The sequence below is a fragment of the Bidens hawaiensis genome, unplaced genomic scaffold, assembly GCF_021521415.1.
Source record: "Bidens hawaiensis isolate Kalapana, Puna unplaced genomic scaffold, B.hawaiensis_p1.1 tig00019310_1, whole genome shotgun sequence".
Taxonomy (NCBI): domain Eukaryota; kingdom Viridiplantae; phylum Streptophyta; class Magnoliopsida; order Asterales; family Asteraceae; genus Bidens; species Bidens hawaiensis.
The window spans coordinates 273,393-294,527 of NW_027492922.1; the positions used below are offsets into that span (position 1 = coordinate 273,393).

General features: G+C 30.9%; 1 protein-coding gene across 1 annotated transcript in view; it reads left to right on the plus strand.

Moving 5' to 3' along the window:
• LOC143557968 (replication protein A 70 kDa DNA-binding subunit A-like) overlaps positions 1–20,243 on the plus strand; it is a 37,144-nt gene extending 16,901 nt beyond the window's left edge. The window contains exons 2-12 of the mRNA XM_077046911.1: positions 17,694–17,843; positions 17,932–18,199; positions 18,268–18,335; positions 18,494–18,605; positions 18,696–18,786; positions 18,872–18,926; positions 19,094–19,269; positions 19,346–19,466; positions 19,561–19,749; positions 19,824–19,898; positions 19,983–20,243. Of these exons, the coding sequence (XP_076903026.1) occupies positions 17,694–17,843; positions 17,932–18,199; positions 18,268–18,335; positions 18,494–18,605; positions 18,696–18,786; positions 18,872–18,926; positions 19,094–19,269; positions 19,346–19,466; positions 19,561–19,749; positions 19,824–19,898; positions 19,983–20,243 (1,566 nt within the window). The remainder of the gene's footprint in view (positions 1–17,693; positions 17,844–17,931; positions 18,200–18,267; positions 18,336–18,493; positions 18,606–18,695; positions 18,787–18,871; positions 18,927–19,093; positions 19,270–19,345; positions 19,467–19,560; positions 19,750–19,823; positions 19,899–19,982) is intronic.
• Positions 20,244–21,135: the final 892 nt, after the last annotated feature.

Below are 21,135 nucleotides of genomic sequence, written 5' to 3' on the forward strand. Positions count from 1 at the left end.
TCTGTGTAACGTTACCATGCTGAATTCTCTATAGGCTTAACTTATGTAATGCATGAACAACAACGTATATCAATAAAGTATTGTTAACGTGATCGTCTCGTGTACGTATCATGTTATGCGATTAGATCTTGCAAGAGGACCATACGTTTTCTCATTGACTCAATTTGGCTCAACTTTACAATTTATTATCATAAATATCACACATATAACTTAATCATGTCGATGGATTAATTCTAAGACTTTACTTAACTAAAATGTTGACTACGTCAGTTGCTTGTTATAAGGACTGAACTTGTGTTTATAGAATATATAGTCTCTCCGATATTGTTTCTCCATTCATATGGACAGAGAAACAATAATAAATGTTTAACGTTAAACAAGAAGATAAATTATTTATAAGATTTCTAATGTGTTTTAACACTTGTATTTACTTAAATTATTGAACTTTATATGCATTTACATTTTCTCCTCCTTATACGAGAACCTAAATTAAGCATAATTTTTCAACTTTAAAACATTGATAACTTTTCTCCACGACATTATTATATAAAAAACAACACCATAAAATCAAGCATTTAAAAAAATTACATAAGTATTTTCTTTTCTAAAAAAACAAACTACTTTTTTTTTTTGCTATACTATTTTTTTAAAGAAAAAAAAATGATTTTCTTTATACCTAGGTGTGTTGTGCGTATAATAAGTGTGATTTTAGTCATGCGTAATTATGAAAATATGTTGTGTAATTATCATAGAAGGTGTGTAATTATCTTTCTTTATGCGTAATTATGTGCATGCAAAATTGCAACATATATTGCGTGATTATGTACGTGTCAAAATGGGTTGGTGTTATTTTTAAACAGGTTAGAATTAGGTGGTGTTATTTTCCAACTGATCAGAATAGGTTGATATGGCACGCACAACCCGACGTTAGTAGGCGCGTCAGGCTCGCTATGCGCGTCAACCAACATTGAAACGAACACAGACCTACATATGTCGCATAAAGCAATATCAAACTTGTAATCAATGTCGATACACATGTAACGAAGGCACATCGACCACATAGTTGTTACCGGTACGAGCGTAACTTGACGACCATAAACGCATAATGCATCATCGAATGCGTAACCAGATTCGGTACCTGGGTAACCCGCGCTTGAACGCATGAAATCTAACGTCGCCACGTGTGTAACGCGGCATCTGGCTCGTAACCGATGTCGGTACACATGTAACCCGACATCAAACGCTTAACCAGTGTCGGTGTAACCCGACGATGCTAAACGCCTTGCCAGGACCCGGTTGTCGGTCGTAAATCGTATTCGTTTAACATGCGAATTTTTTAAAATTACAAAGTATAGCATTACTATACTCAAATTAAAGAGAACAAAATTCTCGTTTTTATGGTGTAGTTTCTCTTTTTAAATATTAACGTATGAAATCGTTATGATCTTTTAAAAATCGTGAGGGATAGTTGGTTTTACTTGAGTGGCCAAAAACATAATTATTGTTTATATAGTAAAAGTTAATAAAAAATTGAGAGGTCAAGATGTAAGTATTGATAGAAAGACGTCTTTACCCTTAAAAAGAAGTTAAGACATGCATTAAAACTTGTAAACTTGACAATATTTGTTGGACCTCTTAACTTTTAAGAGGCCATTCACTCATTCTTTATATATATATATATAAATTAGAATGCCGGTGTTGAGTGTGTTTCATCTTCATACAAATTAGACAACTATAAAAATGTAATTACATGTGTTGTTTTCATTTTTTTTTTGGTTCTTCTAAGACCCTCATTGTTTGCATTTGTGCTTATGAAAGATAATTGGAGATGCATACAATGTTTGCATTTGCGTTGAGCGAAGCTATTGAATTTCGCCTATAACATCTACATCTGCTCGTCAAGTAAGATTAACTATTCGTCATGCATGCCCATTGTTTAGGTTTATTATTTATTTTATTTTATTTTATTTTTTTGTAGAATTTATCCATTTTGTCGGACACTCGATTATGCTTCTGTGGAACTTCATGTAACTCTTTTCTTTAGGAGTTGATAAATTAGAATATGAAACAAATTTAGTACATAATCTGATTGGACATCAGTACATAATCTGATTAAAAATTATTGCTTCATATTATTGCGTCATATTTAGTTTGCAAATGGACAAAGTTTATCTTAAAAAGCCTAAATGGTATGTAATTTGTAACATTTGTCAAATTTTGGACCGGAAAACCTGATCATTTAAATGCTATTTTTATTTTTTTGTTATTATTTGAATCTTCATTCTTTTATATATATAAAATGATGATTTATTATTTATTTGTTGTATCATTTCGTTACGCGGCACTAGATTCCACCTATTCGTTAAAGGTATGTTTAAGCTATCAAACTAGTGCATTTTAACCCCTAACTATGTTTTTACCTTAACTTGATTAACCAAACAAACATCAGGGATCAGTTTGTAATTTATTCAATAATAATAATAATAATATTAATATATTATTATTATTATTATTATTATTGTTATTATTATTTCCTCTTTGTTCTTTCCCTTCTCCCAACGACGGCTGCCCCCCCCCCCCCCCCCCCCTTCCTTGAGCCACAATTTAAGCCGAATTTCACGGAATTGGTATTGTTTACATGTTAATTTATCACACACGTGTTCAATCATCGATATAGTTGATCTATTAACAACTAAGGGGTGTTTGTTTTTTCATAAAATCTTTTCTGGACCTCTTTTGTCTGCGCCGCGCAGACCACACGCATATGTTTAGGTCTGCAGATTGTTTGGTTTTTGGAAGACATTTCATTAAAAAACGTTTGCGCGTCCTCTTCCTCACGCAGACTTGGACCAGCCACTTCTCACGTCTCCAGCCCTCTTCTCATCTTTTCTTTCATTTCTACATCTGTTTTTCAAACCCTAGCAAAAACACAACCACCCCTTTTTTCCCATCGCTGCCCCGCCTCCCGCTTCCTCAAGCCATCACACAACCTCGTCGTTCATCACGCTGGTCCACGTCGCCTCCGCACACCTGCGCCGACCACCACACTGCCCCTCCGCCGCCCCCACACAGCTCCGTCTCCGCACCCTGCCATAATCCAGGATTGTTATAACCATAAACAAGAATCGTTGTGTGCTTCTAATTTATGAAGATGATGTTGAATTTGGGTTTTTGTTTAGGTCAAATAAGTTTTGTGTGATTTGGGTAAGTCACTTGCTAACTCATGTTTACATTTTTGGAAATTTTACTTATAAACTTTGTAGCCATCATAATGATAAGGAGTTTAATTGTATGGTTAATGTGGTTCCAAAGTTGCAAACATTCCTAAAGCTGAACTATAAGCAATGTAACATATAACTGCAAAATTTGATATTAGTATGAGAAGGTAAATGTTATTTACTTTATCTAATAAACACTTAAAATATAGTGATTTCCAAATTCTTTTATCAGCCAATTTTTTATTGCAATTGGACAAGACGTCAACTGTTTCAACATCCAAATTGGGTTAGTATTACAAATGTAAGTTGTTATATTTAAACAAGTCAAAGGCAAGCATAATGTTAGATATGCAAAAGCCAATTGTACTTTGGGTCAGATGGTTAAATATGAATATTCAGGCAATTTACAATTGGGAGATTATTGGTAACTATCCATTTAAATGAAAAGTCAACCGGGTCTGAACGAGTGAATTTTAAAAATGTCCAGTTTAGTTCCGGTCAAATTGATTCAGAGTGGAGTAGAAACTACCCTTATTTTGGAGCAAAGATGAAATTAGTCGAGACACATGGACCCGAACACGACCCATGCATTTGGAAGTTGATCCCAACACGACCCGTTTAAGCGTTGAGTTTTTGTTTGATGTGCTAACGTCTGTTTCATATTTTCAGTATATATAGATGCTGCAATTTCAAAACAAATTTTACCTATTCAAACTCATTGTTAAATTTAAAATTTTATAAGTATTTGGTTGGTATTAAACTCATTTGCTTCTAATTAGAGTATCTATACATACTATTAAAATAAGGAGCAATTTTCACATGTCACCATTCTAAGTTGTTCATATAGGCTGCCACCTCATTGTCATGTCACCCATTACCTTTCTTAAGCATGCCAACTCATCAACTAACCTATATTTAACCCATTAACCCATTTAAGCTTATTTTCTCGCGGGTCTTGGATATCCATTTAACCCATTAACACGTAAATACAAATATTATATTTTAGTTTAATTTCGTCTGTTGCCACTATTCAGAAACCCTAATTGCCGCTCTAAGCCTCTTATTTCCGATTATTCTTTCCGATGCAAGGTAAACTTATATAAATTAATTTCCGGCAACCTAATTATTTTTCCGGTTATTCTTTCTTCTAAGCTTTTTATGTTTATTTTCATTGTTAACTGATTTTAAAAATACCAGTTTAGGTTGTAAATCATAAACGGGCATGGAGGTGATATGTGGACGTTTTATGTTTTCCGTTAAGTATTTCCGGTAAGATTTTCCGTTAATTTTTTATTATATATTAAATTCCGATTGTTGATCTATGTATTTCCGGCAATAATATATTTTCTTCCGGCTATTGTTTCCTCATATCTTTTTATGTTTCTTCTAATAATATCAGTTTAGGTTTTAACTACAGAAAGGCGATGTCTACAATTTTTCGACGTGTTTACGTTTTTTCGGGTGAGTATTGACGGTATGTTTCTCCGGTTATATGTTATACTTATAACAATGATTGTTTTATATTTGTTTGTATTTTTTAATATTTCCAGTTTTTTTGTTTGACATGTTGTTATGTTCTATATCAAAATTATATCCATCCATCGACGGTCAATCCTAATGTAAATTGTTATTAATTATTTTCCGGTAAGTTAATATTATATACTAGGATAGTAGCCGTGTTACACACGGGTTGAAAAGCGATAAATAACAAAATTAATATAGACAACCGTAAAATTTCATAAATAGACAACCATATATTAACATTAGGATGGCCTAAACAAAATCTTAGAGAGTAACATTGTCTACATAAAAAATTAATAATTACACAAACTTGTCTATATTAGCAAAGTCATGAAAATATTTAAATCGTATTATCCCAGTATGAACTTAAAAAATTTTCATCCAAAAACAAAAGCATTTTTCTATAGAACCTGAAAGGAAATATCTCATAGAATAGTAACCAAGTCTCAAACGTGTTCCAATTAGGTCACTTATGCATATTTTCCCCAAATCGGGTCACTAAATCTTCAAATAAAGTCTCACCGATTCTTCGCCACTCAACGTCAACATAAAAAAAAGATAAAAAGAGTTCATATATGAAACAAAAAAGATAAAGGCAAAAAAACATGTTAAAACCTTTAATTTAATAAAATATAAAAGTTGAGTGGCTTAATTGAAACACTTTTTAAGTTGAGTGACCTAATTGGAACATTTTTGAAACTTGGTTACTATTCAATGAAAACAAAACAAACCATGCAACATGATTAAGTATTAAACTAAAATGTTAATGCATGTCATAATGAGTTTATTTAACATTAATATCTAGAAGATTGTGTAAAACTAAAAACAAAATGTGTGAATGTAATAATTACCATATAAATATAGAAAACCATAAAATTTCACATGAAAACATTTAGAAAATCATAAAATTTAGATAGAATTACAAATTTTGTCCTTTAAAATAAGACGAATTACGGTTCGTGTCCTTTTCTAAGTTTCCTTGCAGGCGGTGTACTTTAAACTTTTTTTTTCTACACGTTATGTCCTTTACGCTAACTGGGTTAGAAAAACTCAGTTAAATGCCCTCACGTGAGGCGCATGTGAGGGCATTTTTGTCTTTTCACCTGTACCTGCAAACACCATCATCAATCACCATCATCAATCACCAACCAATTCTCCATCACAGGCTAAGAAAAATCCACCCTAAACACCCCCGCCGGACTCACCACCACCACCACCGGAATCAATAGCCATGAGTGGTGGCCGGAAAACCGACTGTAGCCGCTGCTGTACACCCCCTAAACACCCCCGCCGTAGATGCTGGTGGCCGGAAAACCGACAATAGCCATGGTTTAGATTCAAGAAAATAAACCCTTTTGGATTCAAGACAACAAATTTCCAAACAAATCACAATGGTTTTTGTTGTTTGATTTTGTTTTTTTCTGTTAAAGGTTGTGGATTCTGTAGATTTGTCACTAGGGTTCCGCTTAATCGGAACTAGGGTTTGAAATTTGGGGCTTTTTTTCCGGGTTTGATTCCGGTGACAAATCAAAAAACCCTAATTCCGGTAGTATGTGTATACTGCGATGAATAATATAGACATATGCATAACGAAATGAAATGAAATAGAAATAGAAAGAAGCTTATATTATATACCTGAATGATGTTGAGCAGAATTGATGAGAGAAGAAAGTGTGTTGAAAGACCAAGAAGAAGAAGATCTTGCAGATCGAGAGAGAGAACTGATCTGTACAGGTGATTCCGGTGGTGGTGGTGGTGAGTCCGGCGGGGGTGTTTAGGGTGGATTTTTCTTAGCCTGTGATGGAGAATTGGTTGGTGATTGATGATGGTGATTGATGATGGTGTTTGCTGGTACAGGTGAAAAGACAAAAATGCCCTCACATGCGCCTCACGTGAGGGCATTTAACTGAGTTTTTCTAACCCAGTTAGCGTAAAGGACATAACGTGTAGAAAAAAAAAGTTTAAAGTACACCGCCTGCAAGGAAACTTAGAAAAGGACACGAACCGTAATTCGTCTTATTTTAAAGGACAAAATTTGTAATTCTGTCTAAAATTTAACATAACTTTATAATCACAATCTTAGAATTTAGATGTTTTAAAAAAAATGCAATTAACTGGTCATCAAAATCATAATATATTTTTTCACTGTCATATTAAACAAACACACATAATAAACATAACTTAGTAACCAAACTATTGATCATTCAGATTTTCTTAATACAAGCTTAATATTAAGACAAACTAAATATACACATAAAGATGATAGACCAAAAGAAGATCCAAACATGCATGTCGGAGTTAAATTTACCAACCATTAACTTCTTTAAAATTTCACAAAAAAGAAACAAATTACCTTCACAACCTGACAAACAAAATAAACTATTATGGAAGTTTATTGTACGTTTTTGGAAGTTTCTAGTTATGGACTAAACTAATAACTTAAACAGAAAACACAAAGTAAACAATGAAAGTAAAATTTTAGAGTAATCAACTATATAACTAAGTTATTGAATAAGTGTTACCTTAAATGTAATCTTCAAATTCCAAAATGTTTAGAAGATCATTAAAATTTGACTTGTAGTTCTCACACTCTAACAACCATTTTACCTTCTCATTAACTTCATTTTCCAAATTCAAATGTGCACTTTCTTTTCTAACATTAGCAAGCTTCAAGTGATCCAAATCTCTTAAAAGAAACATATCATTAGATTCCAATATTGATTTAGGATATTACTCGTGTTACACGCGGTGTAACATATTTAAAAACATAATATATATGTAATATCATATAAATTTAATGAAATGCAAATGTTGTGCTTATAAATAAATGATACTTTTATATGATACTTTTATATCAATAGTTTTTATTTTTAGTTAGTAATAAGGTAATGATAGTTTAATATTGTATGAGCTTAACCCGTTAGATATAGTCACAAAACGACGAGCTGACACCGTTAACCCGTTTAAGTCACGAGATCCGGGTGGAATCGGGTATAAACCGAACCTAAGATGAGCTTAGGGATCACCCTAGCTCAGATCTGGATCCAACGGGACGAAAAACGATGAAAACGGTGAAAAAATGAGTGAGATCTCGTTTTTCCGGTGAAAACCCGATTTTCCGGCAAAGGCGGCGCCGGAAAGTGATATGAGGTTAAGGAGAATGTCAGAGAATGTTCTGACATTCTCTGATCTAACCCTTGTTCGCTAGCGGGGAACTAGCGAATAAGCCTTAGTTCGTTAGCGGGAAGGGACGAATTAACCCAATTCGTTATATCATTTCGCTAAGGAAAAAGTAACGAATAAGTTCTGATTCGTTAAGGTCCAATTCATTACATGGACTGATTCGCTACGAGAACTGATTCTTCAAAGGACCAGTTCGTTATAAGGTCCAGTTCGCTTAATAACCAGTTCGTTAAAGGATTCAATTCTCTACTTGGACCAGTTCGCCAAGATAACCCAAATTCGTTAAAGACTGAATAATGAATTAGAAAGTTTAATAAAATGACAGAACAGTCCCTGGACTTAGAAAAGAATGAATTAATTACAATTAGGCCCTTGAACTTTTGAGTAGCAAATTAATTAATGATTCAAAATCTTAATGGAAAATGTGCTCGACCCCAGCCAGGGGCTCTGCCCCTTGGACCCTACTAGAGGCTGCCGCCCCTAGACCCCGCTGCCAGGGGCGCTGCCCCTGGACCCCCGTTCGTTGTGGGTTATGATTAGAATAGAAACGTGATATGGCTAGTGATATATAATTGATACGAGTAATTATTATACAGTTAGCCGCGCCCAATTGAAGAAAGGAATAACAATAAACGGTGAACGTAACCGCATTCAGGTGAGTTTCTAGCCCCATTCCTTGTTATTTTTTTGGGGCTGTGTGCATACTCGATGTGATTAGTTAATACACTTATCCTAAGTGATAAGTGTATGCCATATATGTATTATGTGAAATGTATGAATGGTTTCTTGTCGATACATGAACGATCTTCGGAATTGCATGTATTGCCAGGAAATGGTTGATGTTATATGTATGTTGTAAGATGAAGAATGAATGATGTATGCATGAAACTTACGATTATGTATATAGAAAAGTATGTTAAAAAGGTATGGAAGAAAGGGTACCGGACCCTAATAATATCCGAGGATGAAGGGTACCAGACCCTAATAATATCCGAGGATGAAGGGTACCAAACCCTAATAATATCCGAGGATGGAGGGCACCAGACCCTAATAATATCCGAGAATGGAGGGTAGCGGACTCTAATAATATCCGAGGTATGTAGGGCGAATGCTCTTTATAACGTAAGGTTAGATATATATGTGTATGAAAGATTGATGGACAAGTTAAGTATGTAATGCGTACCTACGGGCACGTGTATGTGTATGTAAAGTAAGTTATGTGATTAACTAGAACTCACTCAGCGTAGCTGACTTTTAGTATGCACGCATGCAAATAAGTTGAGGCAGCTAGCATGATTGAAGACACATGGCATGGAATCGAAGATACTGGCATCTCGAAGAAATGTTGTGATATTTTAAAGACTGTGTTTTATTTAATTGACTATGAATGTTTTATAAGACAAGATTTGAAGGTTATGTAACATATTATGGTTGATGTTTTAATGTTCCGCGAATGTTTTAATTAACTATGATATTTAGAACTGCGTTTATAAGTAAATCCAACACCAAAGTAGGGCTATCGGTAACGGGGCCTTACAAAATATAATAATAATCTAATATTGTTTTTATAGATTGTGCTATTTAGCTTTTATGTTTTTTTTTTCAATATGTATCCATTTAAACCGTTTTCTTTGTAGGTATACTATTTTTTACCCATTTAGATAATTGAATCTATTTAGGAGATTAAACTTTTCTCCATATTTCGTACATGCTAATTTAGTAGTGATGAAAATAGAAATTTACTTTTATTAAACTTTAAACATAGAAATGTTTAGAAAATGCTTTTTTTCCTTATGGGAATAATATGAATAATTTAATAAAACATTCCATGTTCACTAATAGTTATTTTACGAAAAAAAATGTATAAATTAAGGAGAAAAAGTTTTTTTTTTTTTATTTTTAGCAACCACTATTTGTTTGATAGTTATGCTAAAATCATTTTATGTCTCATTTTTAGGTGTTTAAAAATAAAATATTAGAATGGATTTGAAGTAAAAACTTATATTATGCCAAGAAAAGTATTATCATTTTGTACAATAAACATAGTGATGACAATACAATTTAAAACATAAATTAGTATATGATATATATGAATATGGTTGATGACTATTAATTAAACTTTATAATTAATCTTATTTAAATATTTATAAGTTAAAAGTTACAAATAGTTTTTATTTTTAGTTAGTAATAAGGTATTGATATAATTTTAATAACATAATTAAAAGTGTAACAGTTACTAAATAAAGAATTAATTAGTAATTGTATTTAATATATCAATAATTTTGGTAATACGATTATTATTGATATAAACTGAACAAATGAAAGATTAATATATTTAAGGGAACGATTATTATTGATATACTCGTTATTATTGATATCTAGATTAGAGCCCGTGTTACACACGGTTGAAAATATAAAATCAATAACATAAGAACTTGTAAAAAATATACTTCATTTAAACCCGGGTCATAGTTCAATATGGTTCCAAATGCTAGTATTTAAACTAAAAATATATTTCAAACCTGTGTCATATTTGAAACAAAAGTACGAAATAATTCGTAGTAGTTGTAGAGATTATAATATTGGATTTAAAATTGAAATAGATTAGAAGATATTTTTGTATTTCGGTTTGTTAATATTAACAAAATTGTAACTTAGAATTGACTGGTCAAGATTACTAAACTAAGAAAACTGTAATTATGCTAATTTTAGTTTTTTTTTAAATATAGTCAAAGTCCAACTGTATAATATATTATTGTAAATTTCATTTAAATGTTGAGAATTTGAATTTGAAAATTATTTAATTTTTTTTTGTAAAAATTCATATAAATAGAAATGAGAATAAATTATTATTATTAAAATTATAATAATTTCCAAATTTACCAAATTTAAAGTCAAATGATTAACTTATAAAAATTTAGTTTTTGAAAATACGGTTAAAATCCAGTTGTATAACATATTATTGTAACCTTCATATAAGTGGTCATAATTCAAATTTCAAAATGGTTTATATACATATATTTTATTATTCAAATTTAGGAATAAATATATTAAGGGATTTAGTTGAAATCGACATTAAATTCATAAACTTGAAATATTTTGAAATGGTTATTAAAATTAAAATCTTATTTATTTTAGGCATGAATACTGAAAAATTATGAAATGGGTTTATAATTATGGATAATATTAAAAAAATAAAAAATGTTTTCAAAAAATTAGTCAAATTCGGAATAAGAATTAGGTTTAAATATGTAAATGTTATTTAAACATATTTAATATAAATGGTCAAAGTAAGTCAAATGGTTAATATGAAATTTAATAAAATCCGGTTTTTAAAAATATAGTCAAAGTCAAACTGTATAACATATTTTTGAATTTGAGTCAAATAATTAATTATTAAATTATTAAAATTATAATAATGTACACATTGTTGCCAAAATTAGAGTAATCATTAATTATCAAATAAAACCCAAAATAATCTACTAAAACTGTATAATCTATTTTTGTAAAGAATTAAAAATAAATAAAAAAAGGTTGAAATCATTATTATGGATCATTAATTATAAAATAAAGGTTTAATTATATAACAAAGATGTATACAATTACCGTAAAGTTAATTTGAATTTGAATTGGGGAAAATAAATTGAAATTATTTTATAATTCGTTAATCAAAGAACATAATCTTTTATTAAGGAATTAATATAAAATGAATTAGCAAAATATAAAAACGATTTAGTATGAATGGTCAAATAGTAAATCCGGACGGAAATTTATTCAAGTTTTAACAAAAAAGGAAAGTATAACTATATAAATTGTAATAATGAGATAATTAAACTAAGTCAAACCATATAAAATAAAATATATATTTAATTATTTAGATTGGAAAGTTTAATTAATTGTTCATTCGGTTATTTAAACAAATAAGAAAATTTAAACTATATAAATTGTATTAATGGGAAAATTAAATGTGTATATAATTTAAATTAATGTACATTATACTCTTACAAATATAGAATATACATGAATATTCAAAAAAGAAAAATACATCAATATAAAAAAATATTTAAATCTTAAAAACTAATGATTAATCCAGAAAATAGGTCATATGAGTCGGGACAATAACCTGAAATGATAAAGTCGAATATTAATTCATATTATGCAAGATTTGAATTATAACTTATAACCGGAAAATTTGAATGGTCTTACTGGAAAAACGAAATAGTGAGAATGACCACGGTATCTCAGATTTCTTTTTAGATTTTAAAGTGAAATTAGTTTGTATCAGTCGGGACATTGACCTGAAATTATAAATTAGTTTATTGATGTTGATATTATGGAACATTTTATATTTAATTTATAACCGTAAAATTTGAATGTCTTACCGGAAAAAAACAAATAATGATAATAACCATGGTATCTCAGATCTTGATTTAGAAGGTAAAATGAAATATTCATTACATCAGTCGGGACAATAACCTGAAATAATAAAGTTTTGTTATAACATTGATATTATGGAAGATTTGAATAATAATTTCTAACCGGAAAATTTAAATGGCCTTACCGGAAAAACGAAATAGTGATAATGTCCATGGTATCTCCTATTTTTATTTAGAACCTAAAAGAACAACATGTATAACAAAAACACAGGAAAAATATAAAATTTTAAATAAAATATAAAAAGACCATTGTTATAGATACACATCACCGAAAAACTTACCGGAAAAACGTAATAACGTTCACATATCAATTACATCGTCGTTTTTTATTTACAACATAAACTGATTATAATAAAATCATAAAATAATGAAAATCAAGATAAAGGTTGGAGGAAAACATTACCGGAAAGAAGTATAGTCTTTCCAGAAAAACATATATCAACAATTGGAAGTTTATTATCAAATATAACCTTACCAGAAAACGATTAATACAAATCTAGATCTAGATGAAAAGAATATATGAGATGGTGGAAGAAGAATCTGTCTAGTAGAGAAAGAGAGAAAATATGTTTAGGGTAAAAATTTGTTAATTGTTAAGGTTTAAATATAGGGTAGGTGATGATTTGGCAAGAATATGAAAGGAAATTGGTGAGTTGGAAATGATGTGGCATCCTATGTGGACACCCTAGAATGGTGACATGTGAAAATTGCTTATTGCTTTAATAGTATGTATAGATAATTATTTCCGGCAATATTTCATAATTTTTTCCCTTAAGTATGTATATAATTATTTCCGGAAATATAATATTATCTTCCGGTTATTGTTCATCCATTTTTTTTATGTTTCTTTTAAATCAGCTTAGGCATTTTAATACAGAACGGCATTGTTTAAACTTTTTGGACGTTTTTACCTTTTTCCGGTAACTGTTGCCGGTTATTTTTTCCTGTCATGTTTTGTAAGGCCCCGAACCCTGTAGCCCTACTTTAGCGTCGGATTTACTCATAAACACAGTTCTTACAAATCAGAGTTCATTAAAACTTTCGCGGAATATAAAAACTTTCATGAAACGTTACAGCAATCCAAAACTTGCCTTAATTAAACATTCTTGTCTTTCAAAATAAACGTCAATTACATTAAAACATCTTGAGTCTTCAGATGCCAGTCTCCTATTCGCCCACCATGTGCCCGCTCAAGCTAGCTGTCTCATTCTACTCACCTGCGTGCATACTAAAAGTCAGCTACACTGAGTGAGTTCTAGTTAATCAAGCAACTTATCATACAACCACTACATACAATATATACGTATCCGAAGACACATAGTCCACAGTCTAACATGCCACTGCTTAACCACTTAATTACCCCTATAGCTTAGCCTCTTAATTACCCCTACAGCTTAGCCACTTATGCCACTTTATGCCACTTGATGCCACTTTAATAACGAATATCGTTATGCCACTTTGCCACTTTAATAACGAAGTCACGTATAGGCTTACCCTACCACGTACTATCGTCATGCCACTAACACTCTTACTAGACTCTGCCACTTCTATCACAATCTACCCCTACTTGTCTACAGCACACTTTATATCAATACAATATTTACATAATAAGCAAGTCACATCATAGAATACATACACACTAACAACCACTTGACAATCACTATCCTTGGCGATACGTGCAATATCCGAAGATCGTTCACGTACCGACAAGCATTACATAATAGCTACTTGTATAACATCTATACACTTACCACTTAAGGTAAGTGTATTCACACTTTCACATCTAACCTGCTTACCTTACCACTTAGCCTCTTATTTACACCTACCACCTTGCCACTTTGCCACTTTAATAACGTATAACGTTATGCCACTTTGCCACTTTAATAACGTAAAACGTTATGCCACTTTGCCACTTTAATAACGTAAAACGTTATGCCACTTTGCCACTTTAATAACGTAAAACGTTATGCCACTTTGCCACTTTAATAACGTATAACGTTATGCCACTTTGCCACTTTGCCACTTTAATGACGTAGTCACGTATAGGCTTACCCTACCACGTACTATCGTCATGCCACTAACACTCTTATTACACTCTTGCCACTTCTAACACGCTCTACCTCTACTTGTCTACAACATGCTTCATATCATTTACATAATAAGCAAGTCACATCATAGCATTCATACCCACGTAATAACGATGGCACGTACAGGCTTTCCCTATCACGCGCTCACGATATGCCACTAACACCCTTAGACTCTTGCCACTTCTAACACACTCTACCTCTACCTGCCTATATCACACTTCATATCAGTTCAGTATTTACGTAATGAACAAGTCACATCGTAACATTCATACACGCTATCAACCACTTGGAATTTACTATCCTTGGCGATACGTGCAATATCCGAAGATCGTTCACGTACCGACAAGCATTATAAAACATATACCTCGTATAACATCTATAGCATACACTTACCACATAAGGTAAGTGTATTCACACTTCACATCGAGTATGCACACAGCCCCGAAAACATAACAAGGAATGGGGCTAGAAACTCACCTGAACTCTGCTTCTTCCTCCGATAGTTGTAAATCCCTTCTTTAACTGAGCTCGGCTGACTGTATAAGTTACACGTATCAATACTCGCCTGATTTAATCTGGTGGCCTAGTATTAGCTTACTTTTACTTATCGTTTTAATCTATTTTCTAATCGAACTTGACTTTAGGCGAAGTTAAACCTTAGGCGAACTTGGCTTTAGGCGAAGTTGTCATCAGGCGAACTTAGCTTTAGGCGAAGTTGTCATCAGGCGAACTTAGCTTTAGGAGAAGTTGTCATCAGGCGAACTTAGCTTTAGGCGAAGTTATCAGTTAGGCGAACTTGGCCGTAAGCGAAGTTATCAATTAGGCGAACTTGGCCTCAGGCGAAGTTACCAGTTAGGCGAACTTGGCCGTAAGCGAAGTTATCAATTAGGCGAACTTGGCCTCAGGCGAAGTTATCGCTTTGAAGGCGAAGTTATCGCTTTGAAGGCGAAGTTGCCCAGTTCGCGGTGAAGTTGCCAGTCCAGCCGCTGTTTGGTTTCTATCAAGCATTTTGGCGATTTTAACACCCTTGTTATGGTTCAACATCACCCACTACGTTCCCCAACCGTTTTCGGTCGTTTATACACTATAAAGCTTGGATCTTTAAACTTCAAAGATCAAGAATCATACCTTTTTGAGCTTGTTTGGATCTCGTTTAACTTGTTTAATCACAACTAATCGCTCACCCTCTCTCGGATCTTGTTCGTTCCTCTCCTCGGCCGCCGGCGGTGTATGTGGTGTGTGTGTTTTGGGTGTGTGTAGAGATATGGATAAATGGATGGAATGGAAAGGATTGGGGTTTAAGGGGGTATTTATACTCCCTCAAGCCCATGGACCGAAGGCCCATATTTCCTTTTGGTCCATATCCAAACCCATCTAATTATCCTACTAAGTCTTCATATTATGCTGTTCCACTAACTCGTTTATTTCACCCGACAAAATAATATATTAAATATTACTTAGAAATTTCGGGATGTTACATGTTTATAACAATGATTTGTTTATATTTTTTGGAATACTTCATTTAACTTTGTTAATCAAAATCTGAGATTTCATGGTTAACAACGATATTTGTTATTTACCGGTAAGACATTCAACATTAATATTCTACTTTATAATTTCAGGTTAATGCCAAGACTAATAGATGCTCATTTTGCTTTTCCGGTATATCATGGTAGTTCGGACAATATCGTTTTTCCGGTAACACCTTTTAAATTTTCTGTCTTTTAATTATTGTTTAAAAGTCCATAATATCAAAATTAATTCTCGATTTTATTATTTTAGGTTATTGTCCGACTCATCTATACTAATATCACTATTGATGAAGACTTTAGTATATGTATTTTTATTATATATTAATGTATATATTTAATTTTTTCAATATTCATGTATTCAATATTTCAATTTCATATATTTTAGTTATAGTTAAAAGTTAATAGTAATTTTTTTCCTTTTTGTTAATAAATTACACCATTAACTATTCTATTAATTCTAATTATTTTGTTTGACTTTCCTAATTTGTGGACATAACCGAATTCGGTGTTATACATTGACTTTACTCAATTAAGTATTTCCTAATTTTTGTTTGGTTAATACAATTAATTTCATTTATATTTATAGACAATGACTTTCCTTAATTTATAAAGAAAATCGATTTTACAATTTAACTTCATTTTTTCCCTCATTTTCTATTTGACCATTTTAATTCTAATTATAAAATAACATTTAGACATATATAGAACTTTCTCACTACCATCTAAAATAAAATTATTTTATTCCCTTTTATATAAAATTTTTAATCTTAACGAAATAAAATTTAATTTAAAATTATTTCTTCCAACTCAAAATTAATAATAGTTTACCGTAATTGTATATAGTTTTGATATATCATAAAAACTTATCTTAAAATTAATTGTCCATAATTTACATAATAATAATTTATCTAAAATTAAATGTTCATTATCTATAAATAATAATACATAATACGGAGTAACAACTTTACTAATTTACATTTACATAAATAAGTAAATCAAGTTATAGAATTTATATATGGTATCTCTATACATTTTTGGTATATGATTTTAATTATAATTTTAATTTATAATAAATGTCCATATTAAGTGTTTGACAAACAGGTTTCCTTTGTATTCGTTTAATATATGGTCAAAAAGTCTCCCGTTTCCTATTTAACATGTTTCCTTTAATTGTTTGACTAACATTTGAATTTCTAATTAATTTTTATTCGTTCTTACATTTTTAAATAGGATAGTATTTTGGAATTTGAATAGACAACTGTTTTAACTATAATAATAATAATTAATAGTTATGAGTATAGTTTTTATTCGTTCTTACATTTTTTGAATAGACAACTGTTATAACATATAGTTATATAATTATTTTATTTACTATAATAACAATTACTCCGTATAACTTTGAACATCTTAAGTTTAGACATTATTTAAATTATATACTTTACAAGTATATTATATGATGTCCAGAATTATAATTCCCAATTAGTCCAAATCATTTCTATTTATATTAAATTTACATAAATAACTAAATAATTTACACTATATACTCATTCATTTCTTAATCTTTCTAATCACCTTGAGCCATTAGAACCTCCATTGTTTTTCTTCATCCAAGTTAATGTCAGTTTTACTTTTAATATTTTTTGTTTTATCTATCACATTTTATATTCAGTATACGTTACTAATTAATTTTGTTATTATTTCTTAAGGTCAATGAAGGCCCAAAAGTTTACTGTGTTACACGAGATTGATGTGCTTAGATCTACTTCATCTACCATTAAGGTAAAATTGTTGAAGGTTTGGAGTGTCAAGAATAACAATAAACCTAATGAGGATTTCTTGATTGAAATGGTTTTTATGGATGAATCGGTAATCTTTAGTTTTACCATTTATGTTTATGATTATTTGTCCCTTTTGTTATGCTTCATAAGTTTTTTTTGTTTTATTAAAAATTCAGGGTAACCGAATGCAGTCTACAGTTTTTAAACAAGATATATTCCGTTTCAAATGTTATTTAAACGAGAATGCTACATTAATTATAATCAACCCTACCCTTGGATCTAATGCATCTAATTACAAGGTTATTGACTGTCATAATAAGTTAGTTTTAAACTCCAGTGCCCATGTTAATCCTTGTAGCCAGTTTGATGGTCCTACATTCGGTTTTAAGTTTTACTCATTCAAGTCAGTTATTGATAAAGAGATCCCGTTGAAAGCAACTATAGGTATTATTTAAATAGTTTACTCTTTTTATTATTTATGAACATTTTTTTTATTTCTATTTCTTTAATAGGATGTCTTCCAGATATAATTGGACATGTTGTTCATGTTTTTAAAGATAACAATTCTAATATGAGAGATGTATAAAGAAATGCAAGATTAACTACGGAGGTTTCTGATATCAGGTACATGTTTTTCATTAATTTATATGTCCGTTTGTATTAATATTTCTTAATATTTGAACACTATAATATTTTAGTTCTAATATAAGTTTTGTTTACAGTGGTGACATTGTTTAGGTCACTCTTTGGGGGGGTTACGTATCACATTTCTCTAAGTATGTTGTTGACCATTTTGATGAATCACATATGATTATTCTCATGCAATTTGGTAGAGTTAAATACCATAAAGGTTTGTTTTTTATTTTTAATATGTAATTTCTTTTTTCTAAGACTTTCTTATTTTAATATCATAATGACTGTATTGTGTTTAATTTTTTAGAGAAACCGTATGTGTCTAATTCCTACGGTTCTGATGTTACTCGTGTGTTCATCAATGATAGTATTTCTGAGATTGAAGATTATAAGACACGGTAATATTATTAATAGATGTCCTGAATGTTTCTTCTATAATTATTTTTTTTTGCATTTCTAACTGCTTATAAATTTGTTTTGCAGTTTGTTTGAATTTTTGGACTTCAATGTTGATGGTGCTGTTCGTAGGCCGATTCCTGTAAAATTGATGTCTACTCTTGATGAAGAGATTCTGATGGCTACATCATTTTCCAACATTTGTGAAATTTGCACTATATTGCAGCTACTTTTTAATAATAACATCTAATTATAATTTATAACTTTTACCAGAAGGTTATGTTATCTTTTTTAATTGATTTATTTCAGCCAAAGAGTATTATAGTACTCGGGACCATAAAGGCGGTTTGTCTAGATTCAGAATGGTACTATGCCGGTTGCAATAGTTGTAGTCGTAAGGTGAGCGTGACTGTTGTGGAAGGCGAAGATGTTTATGAATGTAAGAATCAGAGATGTAACACTTTGGGTGTTACACCTACTCCTAGGTATATTATATATTGTATAAGTAAATATTTTATATAATAAATGTTGCTATGTTGTTGATTAAAAAAATTATTTCAGGTTTAAGATTAAGCTAAGAGTTCAAGATGGCAGTGGTGTTGTTTCGTTGACACTTTTTGATTGGGATGCCAAACTTATTATCAATAAAACAGCATCTGAATTGCTTGCTACTAAAGATGAGGTTATGTTATTATGTATTCATATTCTATTGCTTATTTTTTTATTTATATAAAACACTGTTTATGTAACACATGTTTTTATTATAAATATTTTAGGATGATGTTGGGCATAGTGGGTTTCCCACTGAGTTGAACTGTTTGTTGGAAAAGAAGTTTGATTTTAAAGTTGAGATTGCCGATTTCAATTTTAGGAATAATGTTGAGGTATACGGTATATCAAAGCTAACATATGATCAACAAATAATTTCTGCTATTGAGAAAAGACTAATCCTTGAATTTATAGTGGTAAATTCATTTGCCTTTAACTTATATCAACTACATTATAGCCTTATATTTTATTTTTCTTATTATATTTGTAGCCTTTTGATTCCGAATCTCTAACATTTGGAAATTCTTTAACTGATCTTCAATCTACAAGCTCTGCTTCTTTAAAGGTTTTTTCCACTTCTATCTATTTTACATTATTTTGTTTTTTTGGTTTGTTTTTATATTTGTTTTTACACCTTTTTTTTTGACAGATTTCTGAGAATGGGGATAACAAGACTCCAGTTTCTTATCGTTTGGTTGATGATGAAGTGAATGAGATCAAGCTGTCAAGTAGTGATTCAGATGACAAACTGAATTGTAAGCTTGTGGATGTTTTTGATGGTGATCAACCATCGGGATTTTCTTCTACTAAGTCGAAGACAAGCGATGTTCAAGGTGATTCTGAGTTAGTTAGCGTTGTTGGATCAAGCAAGGATGGTGTTAAATTTCTTACTTCGAAGGTCGAGAAGTGACTTGAAGACTTGATTGTTGGGTTTTTATTTTATTTACATTTTAATAATAAATACACCTGAGTGTGTTCGGTGTTATTTCTATTTCAAGACTTCATTTTAGTGGTGTTTTTGAAGACTTGATTGTTGGGTTTTTATTTTATTTACATACATTTCTTATTTATCATGGTGATTTTTAATTTCTTTATATTATCCTTAACCTTATTTTGTTTCTATTGTTTATTGCAACTCATAAATTTTAGTTTTATTGTTTTATGTTATGTTTTTTAAATTTAATTCCATAAATTTGGGATTACATAATTCAATATTGACTATAAAAATGTAATTACATTCTACGAATATTAAAGTTTAAGATGAATATAAATATCATAGATATGCTATCTAGTTTATACTAATATATTCCAATAATAAAATGTGATGTTTATATTCTCAAGAAACCCGTTTACCAATTAATGACCCGGGTCAAACCGACTTTTGGTATCATTTATAACCAATTTTAAATTGTTTTTACTCTATTTCAACAATCCGATCAATATCAACATCAATCTTTGTTTCTTCTTCCATGTTTTGAAGGTAAGTTGGTTACTTCATGTAACATCCCGAAATTTCAAAGGTAATATTAATTATATTACTTATTAATAGATGGGAAGTTTACTCGGGTTATCAGGAAATAAATAAAAGAATAGGAGTTGGTATGGGTCGGGCTAGTGTCGGGTAATGGAAGTGGGTTATGGACTTGGGTTAATTGAGATAGGTTAAATGAGAATGGGATTTCGGGGATATAAATACCCCCAAAATCCCAAAATATCTCATTTCTCACCAAACTCCCTAACACACACTCCTTACACCCTCAAAACACACACATTCTAACCGATCTAGATTCGAAGCCGAGACC